The sequence below is a fragment of the Erythrolamprus reginae genome, chromosome 1 (assembly GCF_031021105.1).
Source record: "Erythrolamprus reginae isolate rEryReg1 chromosome 1, rEryReg1.hap1, whole genome shotgun sequence".
Taxonomy (NCBI): Eukaryota; Metazoa; Chordata; class Lepidosauria; order Squamata; family Dipsadidae; genus Erythrolamprus; species Erythrolamprus reginae.
The window spans coordinates 283824942-283842223 of record NC_091950.1 but is presented as its reverse complement, the minus strand read 5'-3'; the positions used below and the strand labels follow the sequence as shown (position 1 = coordinate 283842223).

The 17282-nt window shown below is 39.6% G+C and overlaps 1 protein-coding gene across 1 annotated transcript; it reads right to left on the bottom strand.

Annotated features, from left to right (window-relative positions):
• Window positions 1-1543: 1543 nt before the first annotated feature.
• Window positions 1544-15377, bottom strand: PRSS35 (serine protease 35). The gene is made up of 2 exons (XM_070739069.1): window positions 14904-15377; window positions 1544-4443 (listed from the first exon to the last, which is right to left on the bottom strand). The coding sequence occupies exon 2, from the start codon at window positions 4430-4432 to the stop codon at window positions 3200-3202; it is 1233 nt and encodes a 410-aa protein (XP_070595170.1). The 5' UTR covers window positions 4433-4443; window positions 14904-15377; the 3' UTR covers window positions 1544-3199.
• Window positions 15378-17282: the final 1905 nt, after the last annotated feature.

Here is a 17282-nt window from a genome sequence, read left to right as displayed (position 1 = left end):
CCTCCCTTAGGACTTTCCCACATAACATGACAAGGCATAGAAAACATCTTAAGATTTCTACATCTTGCAAAAAATTTATAAGGTTCAGCTATCAAAATCTCAGGGAATTGGTTAGGGTGGAATTTGGATACTCTCCAAAGCATACCAGATTCCAACCACAGCAAACAATATTGTGCATGCATTGTTGTTAGCCGCCCCGAGTCTACGGAGAGGGGCAGCATACAAATCCAATAAATTATTATTATTATTATTATTATTATTATTATTATTATTATTATTATTATTCACCCTATCCAGATTGTCCAAAAGCTAGCAAACTGTGTGTGAAGTAGTCTGCAAATCCCTATTTGTTATTCTTATTGTCCTTCACTAATTTTCTGTTTTTGTCATAAACTAATGCTTTTATATTTATGCATTAGTTTGCCATAGGTACATATGAGCTGTCTTCTGCTTAAATCCCATATTAAACAAAGATATATTTTATAAACAGTAACCCATTCTTGGATCTCTACATGGTCTCGCATTTTTTCTTTTTTCAAATTCACACACCACCAAGCCATGGTGACGTAGTAGTTAGAGTGCAGAATTACAAGCTACCTCTGCTGACTGCTGGCTGCCGTTCAATTCTCACTGGATCAAGGTGATTCAGCCTTCCATCCTGCCGAGGTGGGTAAAATGACCCATGTTGGGGGCAATATGCTGACTCTGTAAACCCCATAGAGAGGGTTGTAAAGCACTGTGAAGTCTAGGTGATATTGCTATTGCTTATGATACATAGAATAATTTTCTTCCTCTTATTTTTTTTTTTTAGTTTATTTATTTGATTTTTATGCCGCCCTTGTCCTTAGACTCAGGGCGGCTTACAACATGTTAGCAATAGTACTTTTGAACAGAGCTAGGCTATTTTGTTCCCATCTATTCAAAATATTATATAATTTTCCTCCTAATTCATCTCCGATTGTTCAATTCAGTGAACCCAGCAATCAGCACTCCCAGCAATATAACATGCAACATTCACTTTCTTACTTTCACACTGTACTTCAATAATATCTACTCATACTTTGTGACACAAAACATATAACTCTTTGAAGAGGGATGTCTTATCATTGCTTGGGAATACTTTTAAACCAATGGCAGGAAACCTCTGATATTATTGAATTGGAATATCCACTGGCTGTGAATTGTGTTTAATATTTTGTTGAAAATAATAGCAAGTAGAACAGTTTCCAGATAAGTAGTTTTAGTTTTAGTTTTTAAATTACAATCCTGCAAACCTTCACTATGTTTTATATCTTGAAGACGTTTGAGAACATCATGATGGACAAATGCCTGCTATATGTTTCATTTATTATGGATATTATAATTTTAAGCATATTATATTTCATAAAAATAATTCAAAATAAGAATACTTCTGAATAAAGCTTGTAGATTATAATTAATCTGATATGGAATATTTTCAAATGCACAGTTCAGAGAAATAATAAAAATGTCTTTGCATGTCAATTCTACATTTAATTCTTTTTCAAAAATTATACAAAAAAAACAAATTTAAAATATTTTATTCAAACTGAAGTACTTTTAAGAATCTAGTGATTTTTACATTTATACATATATTTTAAAACTTTGTGTCTTATTACAGAGTTTTTTACAAAAATGTTGATCAATTCAAGTTAAAATGAAATTATGGTAATATTAATAAAACTAAGATTACATATGGTCAGGAATATTTCACCTTAATCTTATAAATATAGTCCCGATGATTTTTCTCCAAATGGCCTTCACAAACATGACAGTCCTTGAAGCAGAAAGCACAGGAGAGATTATTTTGAAAAGCTATTGCAATGTGTACATTTTAAATAACAAGCGTACTTTAAATCCTTTTTTAATAAAAGAACCCATAAGAATTCTTACTACATAAGAAATCAGTAATATTTACATAAATGTTAACCTACAAATTCTGTAAACATTAGATCATGATTAATTAACAAATAATTATTGCCTTTGGTAGTTGTGGTGGAACTCTGAAGAACTGTTTCCACATATGGCCTATCATTTGAAGAAAGAAAGGTTCATTCATAAAACCTAACACAGAGTTTTTCGATCTCAGCAACTTTAAGGAGAATGGACTTCAACTCCTAGAATTCCCCAGTCAGAATAACCACTACTTAGAATTTTAGTAATTGAAGTATTCATATCTCCATGTTGTTGAGGTTGGGAAACAGTACAACTTGTGCATCTCATGTTACCTTTGTGGTGCAACTTTTATGTACACCTCAATATATGTTTACATTTTAAACTATAGAGCTATTTTCTACTCCATCAAGCTACTCTTACCATTAGGAGCATATGCATGGCTTATTGGACTATTGTTATCTCCCACATCTGATAGGATAATACGTTTAGCTTTTGAAAGTTTTAAAAATTACAATACATAAATGTAACTATTGCACTTTAATAACAATTTTAAAAAGCAGGGATTTGTTCAAAGTAGTGACTGAATAAAACAAATCCAGTTTTAATACTCCCAGTTTTGTTTATTTTCTGAACATGATTTCAAGGCATTTAAATTACATGGTCTTCTTTTCTTCAAATTTGGAATGTGCTACTTTGATTAAGCTTCATTTTATTGGTTTGGGTTAGGGTTATTGGATTGGAATTCAAGAAAATGGCTTTCCATTTTCATAAATACTAATTTGGTAGGATCATCAAAGTGTGAAGATTATTTTTTTCATTTTGTCTTACCTCTATGTTTCAATAATGAATGTGTGATGGTTATTTGAGCAGAACCCTGAGATAAGTTAATACATTGGAAATAAAATAATAAATGTTTGAATAATACCAGTTACCAGAGAAGAAACTTTTCTTTAAAGTGTTGAGTGAGTAACAAACTGAAAGAGCAAAGAATATTTGTCCTTTAGTATGAATGATATAAACTTACCTACAGATCTGTGTGTTTGTGTGTACACACAGAGAGACATATACATACATATACAACCCAGGATTTAAGTGCACCTCATGTCTACAGTTAACTTAATTAACTTAGCCGAAAAATTTTCATAAATGATGAGGTGTTTGTTTTTGTTTCTTAAAACAAACAAAAAATCTAATTTCTGGCATCAAGTTCAATACAATCAAAGCAAATCAATGTATGACTTCCATGGCCTAACGCTACTAGATATTAGGTGATCCTGCATTCTCACTAGCCCCGTGCACAGGTGTCATTGTTCCCTAACCACAGGCAAATCTGAGCATATTTGAGCGGTGTAATTCGAACTGCGACATTGTAATCCTGTTGTTCTCCATTGACATCCACCCACTGATGACCGGAATAAATGGCAATAATCTTGCGTTTCCATTTCTTCTTGTTTGGTTCTTTAAGGCGAAGGTAGATTCCTGAACCAGTAGAACCAGGCTCAGCATCACAGTACTGGTAGAAGAGATCGTTGGATTCATCGGATATACTGCAAAAGCGATAAACCAGTTTGCCAGCGCGGTCCGCATCGTATCCGGAAAAGTGGATCATATTTCCAGGAATCATCTTGCTGTTCGGGCTGATGCCAAGTTCCATGTATTTCTTCTTGTGAGGACGCCTGAGTTCAAGAACTGCATAGTCATAATCTACTGCAACATCTCTTGTCACGTCAGTTGTCCAGCCTTTGGGGATCTGAGTACTTTTAACTCTAGTCCACTGGAAGGAGGGTTTACGCTCTGACTTCCTCTCATTCAACACAGGTGTCTTTTGTTTTCTCTCAGCTCTACCGCCAGATCTCCTTTTCTGGAGTTTGTTGTGAACCTCATCCTCTTTGACTTCTGGAATCTCCCTCTTACTCCTCTTGGCCCCCCTGCGCTTCTTGCCGCCACCTTTGGATTTCAGCTTCAACAGCCCCACTCTCAGTTTCTTGCTGCCTTTAATGTAATCTTTACCGTCATGCACACAATGGGCAGCGGTGAGCACATGCTTTGGAGAAATAAGGATGCCACTGCAGCCCGTGGAGATCTTTACCGCGGTGTTAAAAGGATAATTGGTCAGAAATCGAGTGTCTGAAATGCTGAATCTGCTGTCTGTGCCGTAGACCTGCCTCTTTCTTCTTGTTGGCATCTTAGTAGTAATGTTTACAACTGCGTCGGGCTCCATTCCCAGAACCTCCACTTCTGTCAAGGTCCTCGTGCCATTCTCAAAGACTGTCTCATAGGACAGCAGCTCCTTCAGATCAGACCAATGTGGCACTGGCAATGTCCTCTGGCACTCAATCCCACACACTCCGCTCAGTTCTAATTTGGCACTGGCTTCATATTTAGGAGTGTCAAGGAAGAAAGTCTTTTCCTTCACAATCTGTGGTATTTTTTTTAAATGCCAGCTGAAATCTTGTAGTTGTATTCCATTTGTGAGGCTGAAGGCAAGAGTGGAAATTATCAGAACTAAGGCCATCATGTGCTTTGTTTCTGTTTTGGAAACAAAAAGTGAGAGAAATATTATTTTAATTACGGTAGATTTACAAAAACTTACAGTAACCTTAAATATAGCCCTATAAAGACAATGAAAACTCTGTCTTTACAATTTTTTAAAAAAATTATTTATTTATTTTGTCCAAAACACAATAATACACAATGAAGGTTATAGAGGATATAGTAGAGAAGAAATACGAGATATAGGAGAAACTATAGGACAGGGGACGGAAGGCACTCTAGTGCACTTATGTATGCCCCTTACTGACCTCTTAGGAATCTGGATTGGTCAACTGTGGATAGTCTAAGGGTAAAATGTTGGGGGTTAGGGGATGATACTATAGAGTCCAGTAAGGAGTTCCACGCTTCGACAACCCAATTACTAAAGTCATATTTTTTACAATCAAGTTTGGAGCGGTTAATATTAAGCTTGAATCTGTTGTGTTGAACTGGTGCTGCTTATTCCCAGAAGAGTTAGGGTGATTGGATGGAGTTGAGATACAAAGACAATAAATATAATAAAAGTAATATATTCAAATAGCTATTTTTTTTTCATTTTTAGGTTTTTGAAATTTTATTCTGCAACTTAGATATACAAATATCTAAGCACAGCACTCATATGGCTAGCAAAGACAGAAATATTTATTTATTAATAATTTTAAAAATATTCTTATAACCATATAATTCTCTATACTTGTACTGTGCAGTATTAGAATAACATTTTAATACATCCTTGCTTTCCTTCAGGACTTCAAGGTATCTATTTGAGGCTCTGACTCCATCTTCTATTCCGAGCTGCAATCCTGTGATGTAGGTTGCCTAGCCCAAAATCACTCATCAAGGTTTCTTTGCTGTCCATTGAAATCAATCTCTCCTCAATCTTAATCCAAGACTTTAACCACTGTACAACTTAGCGTATTCCAATTCTTGTATTCTATATTCATAACTATTTAACTAACAAATTCTAGAAACAATTAAGAATTTGAGGTAAAAGATTACACCTTTGAAAATACACATGTTATATTTAACGATATTAAGGATAGAACAAACCAAGATCGATCCAGAAGTGATATACCTTTCTCAAGAGTTTTTTGGTAAGCGTCCAGGTTGACTCAGAAACTGAATCCAGACCTTCAGAATATCTAATAAAGTTTGTAAAATAAATATACCAAGACCCCTTTCACATGGCTCCCACATTCATCCTCCCAGCTCTCTTGTTTTTCTGCAGTTGCTTGGACTGTCTTCACATTTTTCTATTTAAGTCATCCAATGTACTTCCATGTTGGCCAATGATGGAATGTTAAAAACAGCTTCCATCCTCTGTTGTGCTTTTTACCCTTGAATTACCTTGAAAAGCAGCCACTGGCAAAACCGTATTTAGACAAGTCAAAAATGGCAGAATGGCAGAATGGTACCACGGGACTTTGGTTTAGAAGGAAAGGGGAAATCCCAAGAGCAAGGACAAGAGGAAAGAAATACCTGCCCTATATTGCTTAGGAAATGCAGCTGGTTTGTCTCTTCTGCATTGTTATTCTGGAATAAGCCCAAAGTTAAACATTTTATTTGACACATCTATAGAAATTGCACTATTTAGTTTGAACAAATCAAAGTTAACCATGGACTTTACTAGTCATAGGGCAATTAGTAAAATTTAGAAAGTTTTATTTTGTACGCCTGTGGAGGACACCAAGTTGGGATGATCCCCTACAGGTTGCCATAGTTGTATATTCAGAAGCAGCAAATTAAATGTTATTTCCCTCTATTTTGATGCGTGCTCAAACCAGCAGTACATATGATTATATTACATTTCTAGTCCTTTCCAACCTGTTGTTTCAGGAAAAGAGAAATCCTTTTTTAGAACCTGGAGGTATTAATAGCGTCTCTTCCTTCAGATGGTTTGTATAAAAAACAGCCTGAATGTTGCAATGCTCTGAAACTAGCCCTAAACACAACCACAAGGACCACACCAGCTTCTTGTATTGCATTTTGGTTTGTTAAATATACGCTTCTTACTGCAGCAAATTCAGGAAGGTAACTTGTAATTAACTGCAGGCGCATCTGATGTAATGGAGGACAGTGCCACAGTGTGACTGCGGCTTCCCTAACTACAGCAGAGAATAAACGTGCGGCTTGACTCCTCCTCCAGCCACCGTATTCTCCTTCACCTCAAAAATGAAAGAAACAACATCAATAAGCATCCACTTCCCTGTCTTTTGTCTCTCTTTCTCTCACTTTTCCCCCTGGTGAAATAAAAAAAACCTGAGGTAACTTATCCTCTGTCTTCTGACTCATTTCCATATACTGTATACTGTACTCAGTAATGTGAGACTTCCTTGGCTTACCACAAAGGAGCTGCTCATAGGTGCCAATGAGGCTGCAACACCCGCCATTCTTCATGGCAAAAATCAAGCAGCCATATTGGCAACATTGGCACATCTGGACACTTTTCCTTTTGCTCCTTTACTAAATTAAGGAACAGCACCACCAGCGTTGCTTTCACAATGGTCTGTAGGTCTCCCGTAAATTCCTTGAACATAATAATAGTGGGGTGTGAAGATCATTCTCCAGAAAAAAGTTAAAGCCTTGAAAAGAGTGACAGAGGATACCTTAGGACAGTGATGGTGAACCTATGGCACCTGTGCCATAAGTGGCATGTGGAGCCATATCTACCGGCACATGAGTTCAACTTCAGCACACATGTGCGTGCCGGCCAGCTGTTTTTCGGCTTACACAGAAGCTCTGGAATGATATTTTCGGCTTCTGGAAGTTTTCTGGGGGGATGGGGAGGATGTTTTTGCCCTCCCCAGGCTCCAGGAAAGCCTATGAACTTAAAATTGTAATTAGATTGGTGGGCATTGGATTTGTTATTATGTACTGTTTTTACTATTGTTGTGAGCCGCCCTGAGTTTGCGGAGAGGGGCGGCATATACATCCAATAAATCTAATCTAATCTAATCTAATCTAATCTGAGCCTGGGCAGGGTGAAAAATGGGCCTACTGGGCCCACTAGAAGTTGGAAAACAAGCCGTTTCTGGCCTCCAGAGGGCCTCCAGGGAAGTGGGGGAGGCCATTTTCGCCCTCCCCAGGCATTGAACTATGGGTGTGGGCACTCATGCATGTGTGATAGCACGTACGCAAACTGTTTCAGCACCCAAGGGAAAAAAGGTTTGCCATCACTACCTTAGGAGGTTATGAGGAGAGAATCTTCACTAGTTTCTCTCAGGGCCCTTATTTTAATTATTGGTGATTCCCATTTTTGCAGCCACGTTTTAAACACACAAAATCCCTCTATGACAGTCACACATAGCTTCAATTTTTAAATGTGCCTATCAGTCAAGGTGTGCTCTAATCCTTAAAAGACACTAAGGTGATAGTTAACAATATTCTGCTGTGAGTGTGTGGTTTCCTTTATGGGGAGATGGGCAGTAAATCAGTTAGAAAAATAATGCTTGGATTAAACAGTTTTGGTGGTATAAGCACAATTTTGGTCATAAACTTAATTATGTCCTATTTGAAAGGATCATAGAAGAAGAACTAAACTAACTCAGAGACTAATACTTTACTAGTGCTAACTGTACTAGTATCCAGTTGACATGTTTATAAAGACTTTCCTCATCTGTGTCAAGTTTAACCATCATTTGGAAAAAGTTCAACTTATTTTGATTGAAACTAGATTTAGGGATGACTAAATCTAAAAGCAGGTTGCTTAAACACAAGCTATTTAAGTATATCTTTTATACGCTACATAATAACTATTTTTATTTTTATATATTGTTTTATTGTTTCTATTTTTAATTATTTTGCCCCAATTTGAAGACCGTGCGGGTGATGAATAAAACAAATACTGTAATAAAGTTTCCCTTCATTTTAATTTTCCTTTCCATCTTAAACTCAAACTCAAGTGGTGTGTGAAATAACCACTAGAGGGCAGATAAATTATTTAAAGAGCACCTAATGCATTATAAAAATGTTTTAATACTTCAGACTGTGTTCATTGAATATATTGTTGTTTTCATATGATAGACTGTGGATCAGCAACTGCTCCTTGCTAACCCCTATGTTTTGAATGTCTTTGTACTTTTTAATTACTGTCTGTCAGCAAAGCTAAGAATGATTCTTACCCCTGAATTTGATATTTGGTTATGTTGTAGTGGTTTGAGCACTGGTATGTATTGTAGCGGTTTTGATAAAAAGTGCCTGACCACTCAATCATCTATAGCACAATTAACACAAGCTATGAAAAAGATAACACTTCAATACATTATTTTTCCATTCTTATACAATAAAAGAAACCACAGACTCACAACAGAATATAGATAACTATACTATATCTAATATTTCAACTACACAGCATCATGCAAACCAAATTAAGCCTTCCAAAACATTTTAAGTAAACTAAAAGATCCAATAGCCCAAAAAGAAAAAAAAAACCAAGAATCATCTATAACAGTGATGGTGAACCTTTTTCTTTTTGCCTGCCAAATATGGGAATGCCAACACACATGTGCCACATTAAGCATGCCTGCACCCCCAAGTATGTGCCCCCTGTTGGGCCGTTTGTCACTCTCATGCTTCCAGGGGGCCTCTGGAGTGCAAAAAACAGCCCAACGGGCAAAACGGAAGTTCAGAAAAATGGACGTCCAGTTTGCCCATTGGGCCGTTTTTTACACTCTGGAGACTTCAGGAAGCTTTCCTATAGCCTCTGGAGTGCAAAAAACAGCTGAACGGGCAAAGCAGAAATTTTGAAAAATTGACTTCTGCTTTGCCTGCTGGGCTGTTTTTTGCATTCTGAAGGCTTCAGGAAAGCCTCCCGAAGTCTCCAGAGTGTGAAAAGCGGCCCAATGGGCAAACCCATTGGGGAGGGCGAAAATAGCCTTCCCCAATGCTGAAAATCATCTGGCCAGTGTGCGCATGCAGACCGGCAAACCCCCATCCATGAATGCCAACTATAAGTCAGAAGACACTACTCTCACAACACATGCACAAATTCAACCATAGTTTCAATTAGGAAACTGCAAGCATCCTACCTAGACCAATCTAAATCCAAAAATGCTAGGGAATTCCTAGAAGCTTGGCATTCAAACAAATGAGCTATTAACATACACATAACGTAAACCTCATTTACATACCATTCAAAGGGCCAATTAAAAATAGCTAAGGGGGAAAAATAAAGACCAATGGCACAGCGCTTTTCAGCACCCAGCGCTCAGATAAGAAGGAATTAACACCAGACTATTAAATAGAAAATAATACTCTGATGTTATAACCTATGGTCATTTGGTTAATGACCATTTTAAGTTATGAGGGTGCTGAAAATATCACAGTGTGCAATTTGGAGGCTTGGCAATAGTGGTGCATTTACGATGCCTGCAATATCCCATGATCACATGATCAGTTTGTGACCTTTCCAGATGGCTTCTGATACAATTGGGAAGGTAGCAAGTCATGATCATGTGATGATTCAATGGTTTATTTAATAATCGCAACAAAAAAAGCCCTACAATTGGGTGCAGTCATGTGATGCCTTACTTAACAACCAATTTTCTGGTCCCTGTTGTGGTCATAAGTAGAGGGATACCTACAACCAAGGCGCAACTGTGGAGAAAATCACACTCCCACCAATACTCATAGGACAAGCTACTGTATACAAACAAGAAGCAAATCCCACATTCATTAACCCTGAAAATGTTACCTAGATGGGTAAAGAAATATTCATATATCTCCCTTTCTGCTGTTTTTGTCCTAATCTGAATACACCACATTTCATTTTGCTTTTTTAATAAAATGCCTCCTGAACTTTAAATATTGGCCTCAAACAGAATCCAATCTTACATTTGAAAAAAAAACACCCAAAACTATCATCTATCAATATAGAATTGAAAAAATAATATTTCTCTGCTGTTATTCATTCTTATCTCCATAAGCTAGCCAGGAAAAACAATGGCCAAATAGCAGTGGGGTTCTATGGGCAGAACTTTCCAAATAAAAAGGCCTGAGAAAGATGCCAAGAAGTGAAAGGCGAAAAAAGTCCCTGCATCCAACCCATGAAATGTATGTAAGATATTTGATCAGTATGTAATAAGCACAGTTAAAAGGAACTTCATTGATTGACTTCATCTTTTAGTTCTTTTGACTTGTATTACCCGACCATGCAGCACATTGTAAGGCGGCCTCCCAAACGCTGAACCCGGAAGTTCGGCAAAAGTTCGGGTTTGGGAGGCCGCTGAGAAGCCCCGCCGCCTGGCTGTCACCTTTTAAAACAGCCGGGGGGGCTTCTCGGCGGCCTCCCGAACGCCGAACCCGGAAGTTCGGGTTTGGCGTTCGGGTTCAGGAGGACGCTGAGAAGCCCCCCGGCTGTTTCAAAAGGTGACAGCCAGGCGGCGGCGGGTTTTTGAGTTTTTTTTCCCGTTGCACGGATTAATTGATTTTATATTGTTTCCTATGGGAAACAATGTTTCATCTTACGAACTTTTCTTCTTACGATCCTCCCCCGGGAACCAATTCGGTTCTTAAGACGAGGTACTTGTACTAGATGTGCCATTACAATCTATCTTCCTGATGCAATTTATCATTTGGAAGGTCTCTTGTTTTTTTCTGAATAATGAATAATGAATAATAACAACAACCGAATTGAAAGGGACCTTCGAGGTCTTCTAGTCCAACCCCTGCTTAGGCAGGAAACCCTACACCACATCAGACAAATGGTTATTCAACATCTTCTTAAAAACTTCCAGTGTTGGAGCATTCACAACTTCTGGAGGCAAATTGTTCCACTGATTAATTGTTCTAACTGTCAGTAAATTTCTCCTTAGTTCTAAGTTGCTTCTCTCCTTGTTTAGTTTCCACCCATTGCTTCTTGTTCTACCCTCAGGTGCTTTGGAGAATAGGTTGACTCCCTCCTCTTTGTGGCAGCCCCCGAGATATTGGAACACTGCTATCATGTCTCCCCTGGTTTGAGTAAGATGTAGCTTCCCTGAGAAATACTTTTACTATATCTTTTTGGAATTTCAGATATTTAAAATGTAGATTTCCTACCTTAACCCAACGGGTTGGATGTTTAATTATTATTCAAAACGGGCTGGATTACCTAGAAAAAGCTTCAAGACTGGCTCACTCTTGGGACTCTTGCTTAAGATTTTGTTTCCCTAATAATTGCTTCACTTTTAAAGTACACCTTAGCTCAACCATTCTCTTCTGCAGAAACTCTCTCCATTCTCTTCCCATTTTTTTCTTACAGTTCAATCATTTTATGCCTGGGGGGGGGAGTTGTCCCTTAGAGTCAATTTTTTGGCTCCTGGCAACAGTCTGGAAAAGTGTCTGACGTTTTCTTGGCCAGTTTTTTTTCAGAATTGGTTTGCCTTCTTCCTAGAGCTGAGAGAGACCGAATGGCAGTATATACTATATGATCTGTGAAACTAAACACCATCACCCTATTTGCAAAAGAAAACATAAAATGTAGCTATCTATATGTCAGGGTCTACTTGGTTCAGCGCATAGTATTCTGAGACAAACTCCAGAATCTTATTCTAGCTAGTTTATCACTTTCTTTAACATCTACATCCAAAATGCAACATTAAATGGTACGTTTCCAAAATAATGGCTCACAAATCCATTTGTAAATCATTGCAATGTGTATGCAGTATCGCAGTTGAGGTGAAAATAAATGAGTGGAGACTTTTTAATGCCTAAGTGGCAGTGGCTCCCACGGGAAGAAAAATTCTGTAAAAATAAAAAAGCTTGAAACTACTCCAAGGAGAGAGAAAATTACTTTTGGCAAAGAAACTGTTTTCTCCTCTCTGTATTGGTAATGACTTAATTGAGGTCTTAGGGTTAGGGCTGTCAACACTATTTCCCTTTCATTCTGCAATATGACAAGACCTTTGAAATCTCTTAATATATTGCTAAATCACTTTCCTTTCTAAATAATTCCGGTTTGGTCCACAAGGAGCATAAAACCTTCACACTCAAATAAAGAAAGGTATGTGGAAGTTGGGTAGCAACATGGAATACTGTAGTTCATAAGTAAAAGAAGTTCAGTTTGCCAGCAGCCAAACTCTCCTATGGGTCAAGTTTGGTCTAGGGGTTAAGATTTATTTTATTTATTTATTTATTGGATTTGTATGCCGCCCCTCTCCAGAGACTTGGTGCAGCTAACAGCAATAATAAGACAGCATATAATAATAATCCAATACTAAAAACAATTAAAAACCCATTATAATAAAAACCAAACAGACATACAGACATACCATGCATAAAATTGTAAAGGCCTAGGGGGAAAGGGTATCTCAATTCCCCCATGCCTGGCGGCAGAGGTGGGTTTTAAGTAGCTTATGAAAGGCAAGGAGGGTGGGGGCAATTCTAATCTCTGGGGGGAGTTGGTTCCAGAGGGCCGGGGCCGCCACAGAGAAGGCTCTTCCCCTAGGTCCCGCCAAGCAGCATTGTTTAGTTGACGGGACCCGGAGAAGACCCACTCTGTGGGACCTAACTGGTCGCTGGGATTCATGCAGCAGAAGGCGGGCCCGGAGATATTAAGTTAGAAAGAGGATAGCAATAGCACTTAAACTTACATACCATTTCCCCTGCTTTACAGCCCTCTCTAAGCAGTTTATAGAGTCAGCATATCTGGGTCCTCATTTTATCCACCTTGGAAGGATGGAAGGCTGAGTCAACCTTGAGCCTGGTGAGATTCAAACTGCCAAATTGACAGTCAGTAGAAGTAGCCTGCAGTACTACACTCTAGCCACTGTGCCATCATGGTTCATAGTGAGATAGTGAGTTGCGGTCCATCCTTAGGCATGAATGCCATCTGCGTGTCTTTGGATCAGCCTTTCTCTCTCAGCCCAACCCACCTCACAGGATTTTTGTGGGGAAAAATAGGAAGAGCAAGAACTATTAGGTATGTTTGCTGCTTTCAGTTATTCATAAAAACAATAAAGGTAGGATAAAACAAATCTTTAAAAAATGCAAGAAAAGTATGAAATTGGAGTTAGCCATGACTTCATTCTTGCCATATTCATTTGTACTCAGAAGTGAAGGAAATCATAGAACTTTTTAAGCCAAAAACTTTCACATGGAGTCTGAATCAACTCTGTGTTATGGACTAAGCAAAATGCTTTGGCTGTTTTTATTCAATGTAATCACTTTTTAGCGTCCCTCCTTTTCTACTTTCCTGCTGCCTTTTTTTCATTTATTTAAACAAGGTGCCTGAAACTGAAAATCAAATCAGTAACCCCAGTGAAAGACTTTTGTGATTCCAGCACACATTAGCTCAGAAGAGGCAATCTGGATAAAATTAGTGTCAGTTTTCCAAAAAGGAAACGCAGGGCTGGTTCTGAATTTAAAAGCTGACTGCTTCATGGGAGCAAAATCTTTCCCCCTTGTCAAATCCATATAGAAGCTCAAGATATACTCCAAGACCTTTGTGTACCGGTTGTGCAAAAACCAAAATATTTGTCACGGTAAACAATGCCTAAATCCCACTTAAAGTACACACAGCTAACCACTTCCACTCCTAAGTTTACTTTTCTATGGCTTTAAATCCGAGTCTGTTTAAATCTTCCTCCGGCTTCACTGTTAACCTTCCTAGGAATATTTCCAAGAATGATGTGCACCCTAGAAGAAAATAGCATTGAATCCTGCTCTTGGGATGTTTCCCAAGCTGCCATCATTTCCAACCTTTGATTTAATCTGCAGAATAGTATTTAATCCAATGTATTCATTCCCATTTCTATGCCACCACCAGCTGACCCTCAGGAATGGAGGATGCTTCCTTTGACCGGTACTATAGCCGTACCGGTATCTATAGCATTTGATATGTATATACCGCTTCACAGTGCTTTATTCCCTTCATCCCCTCACACCAATTCTAAAAAGGGTCTCAAAAGAATCTCAGCCTAATTCTCTCCCCCCCCTTGTCAACCCCACCAGCCCAAGACGAGCATTTGCTCACCACACTTTCTGATTCACCCCCCACCATTCCTCTCTCTTATTTTCATAGGAAAAATATACCACCTTTGGCCACCGATCATGATCCAGGTTGGCATTCAAGTTTTGGCTATAATCAACAAGCACCCGAGCCTTTCCTAAAAGAAGCTTGCAACCCCTCCCTTTAAATCATGCTTTGCTGGCAGGATTTTGCTCATCATCCTAAAAGACAAGGAAACACCAGGCGGCTCCTACTTTTTTTCCTTAGAGGGAGAAGACTGAATAGCAATAGCTCTTAGTCTTATATAGCAATAGCAATAGCATTTAGACTTATATAGCAATAGCATTTAGACTTATATAGCAATAGCATTTAGACTTCACAAACCTCCCAACAATCTGGGTCCTCGTTTTAGCGATCTTGGAAGGATGGAAGGCTGATAGTGATTTCCAGCCTTCTCTAATAGGAGTCGGCCTATTGCCCTCCAATAAACTGGGTCCTCAAGCAGGAACTTGTGGGGGCGGGGGGACCATACCTGACGTGAATATGGACCACCGCTCCCCGAGCGTCTTCGCTCCTCAGCCCGGCGCTCTGCAGCCTCTTAACGCGAGGCTGTCCCGAAGTAATGGAGAAGACCAAATTTTTCAAAGCACGCTCGGAGAGCCGGCCGTCGAAAAGGGGCAGCGCGCCGCCTTGGAGTGGACTCTTGCGGAGGGGGGGGGGGGGGAAGGGGTGGCGGTGGGGGCGACGGGTTGCAGCAGTAGCGGCGGCGGCACCTTCGGAGCGTCCCGGCGAAGGCTACTACTGCGGCGGGCGGAGGGGGATCCGCCTCGCTAGGGTCTTTCCCAGCCCGCGTGGGCGGGGAAGAGCGGCGCTTAAAACCGAGAGGGGAGGATAGCCTCGGGAGCGAACGGGAGGGAGGACGGCGGAGGGGACGGCGCCCTCGGGAGAGAGAGAAGGCAGCGAGGTGGGCGGCCGCGTTCCGTAAGAGCGGCCGGACGGGCCACTTTCCCTACCGTCATATCCAAAAGGCGTTTTGGCGCTCTTCCGCGCCCTTCATAGAGAGCGGGAATGAAGGGTGTGCGTTTTTCCCTCAGGAACAGGGGGCGCTCTTTTTTTCCCCTTTTTTGGCGGCGGCTTGCTTGAGGGCAAAGTGAATAGAATAGAATAGAATAGGATTCTTTATTGGCCAAGTGTGATTGGACACACATGGAATTTGTCTTTGGTGCATATGTTCTCAGTGTACATAAAATGAAAGATACATTTGTCAAGAATCATGAGGTATAACAATGATTGTCATAGGGGTCGAATAGAATAGAATTGAATAGAATTCTTTATTGGCCAAGTGTGATTGGACACAAGGAATATGTCTTTGTGCATAGGCTCTAAGTGTACATAAAATAAAATATAGATTTGTAAAGAATTATGTGGTACAACACTTAATATTGCCATAGAGGTCAAATAAGCAATGAAGAAACAATCAATATTAATAAAAATCTTATGATACGAGCAATAGTCATACAGTCCTAAGTGGGAGGAAAAGGGTGATAGGAATGATGAGAAAAAACAGTAGAAATAGAAGTACAGACTTAGTAAAAAGTTAAAAATAAAATAAAGCAAGGCTTCTCCTTTCCCAAATTGTAGCATTTAGCAATAACGTTTAGACTTATATACCGCTTCATAGTGCTTTTACAGCCCTCTCTAACCGGTTTACAGAATCAGCATATCACCCCCAACAACCTGGGACTTCATTTTACCCATCTCTGAAGGATGGAAGTCAACGGTGGTGAGATTTGAACTGCTGAACTACAGCTAGCAGCTGAAGTAGCCTGCAGTGCTGCACTCTTACCACTGTGCCACCTACCCACCCCCGGCTCTTGGGGAAGGATTTGCAAGGGTTTCTTTTAAAAATGCAAAAATAGTGCAAAATAGAATAGGATAGAATTCTTTATTGGCCAAGAGTGATTGGACGGACTAGGAATTTGTCTTTGTTTTGCATAGGCTCTCAAGTGTACATGAAAGAAAATATACATTTGTCAAGAATCATGAAGTACAACACTGAATGATTGTCATAAGGTACAAGTATAAGCAATCAGGAAACGATATTAGGAATTAGTCATCTTAGCAAAAGTAATTGCGGAGGGAAATACGCAGTCTACGCCCAACAACAATATCCCGCCTCATTGCCCATTAATTCCTGCTCACGATCCCCTTCATCAGCCAGTTGACGCACGCCTCGGTTTAATTCCAATTCAGGCCGCTTCAGAAGAAGTAGTCAATTCAGATTCGTTCTCCTTTAGCCAGCCTATTTAAATATCCCAAGAAAGGGAGGGCACTACTGAGTGGCATTTTTCTGTACAATTAAAAGTGCTTCCTATTTCAAGCAAAAGCTATAACAATAAAGTGAGAGATGAGGTGTGTTTGTGTGTCTGTTTGTGTGTGTGTGTGTTAAGTGAGCTAACCAACCAGAATGTTTTTAGCGTTTGCCCAGGTTCGCCTGGTGCACCAGTTGCGGCCCTATCTGGACCGGGAGTCACTGCTCACAGTCACTCATGCCCTCATCACCTCGAGGTTCGACTACTGTAATGCTCTCTACATGGGGCTACCTTTGAAGATTGTTCGGAAACTTCAGATTGTGCAGAATGCAGCTGTGAGAGCAATCGTTGGCTTCCCTAGGTTTGCCCATGTCACACCAACACTTCGCAGTCTGCATTGGTTGCCGATCAGTTTCCGGTCACAATTCAAAGTGTTGGTTATGACCTATAAAGCCCTTCATAGAATTGGACCAGGCTATCTCCAGGACCGCCTTCTGGGTGGTGGTACTTTCTTTTCTCTACCCCACCCTATTAAAGCTTCTATAGCTGGGCTGCAAATACCCCATGGTCATTGGCAGTAAAGGTTTGGGGTTTCTCTA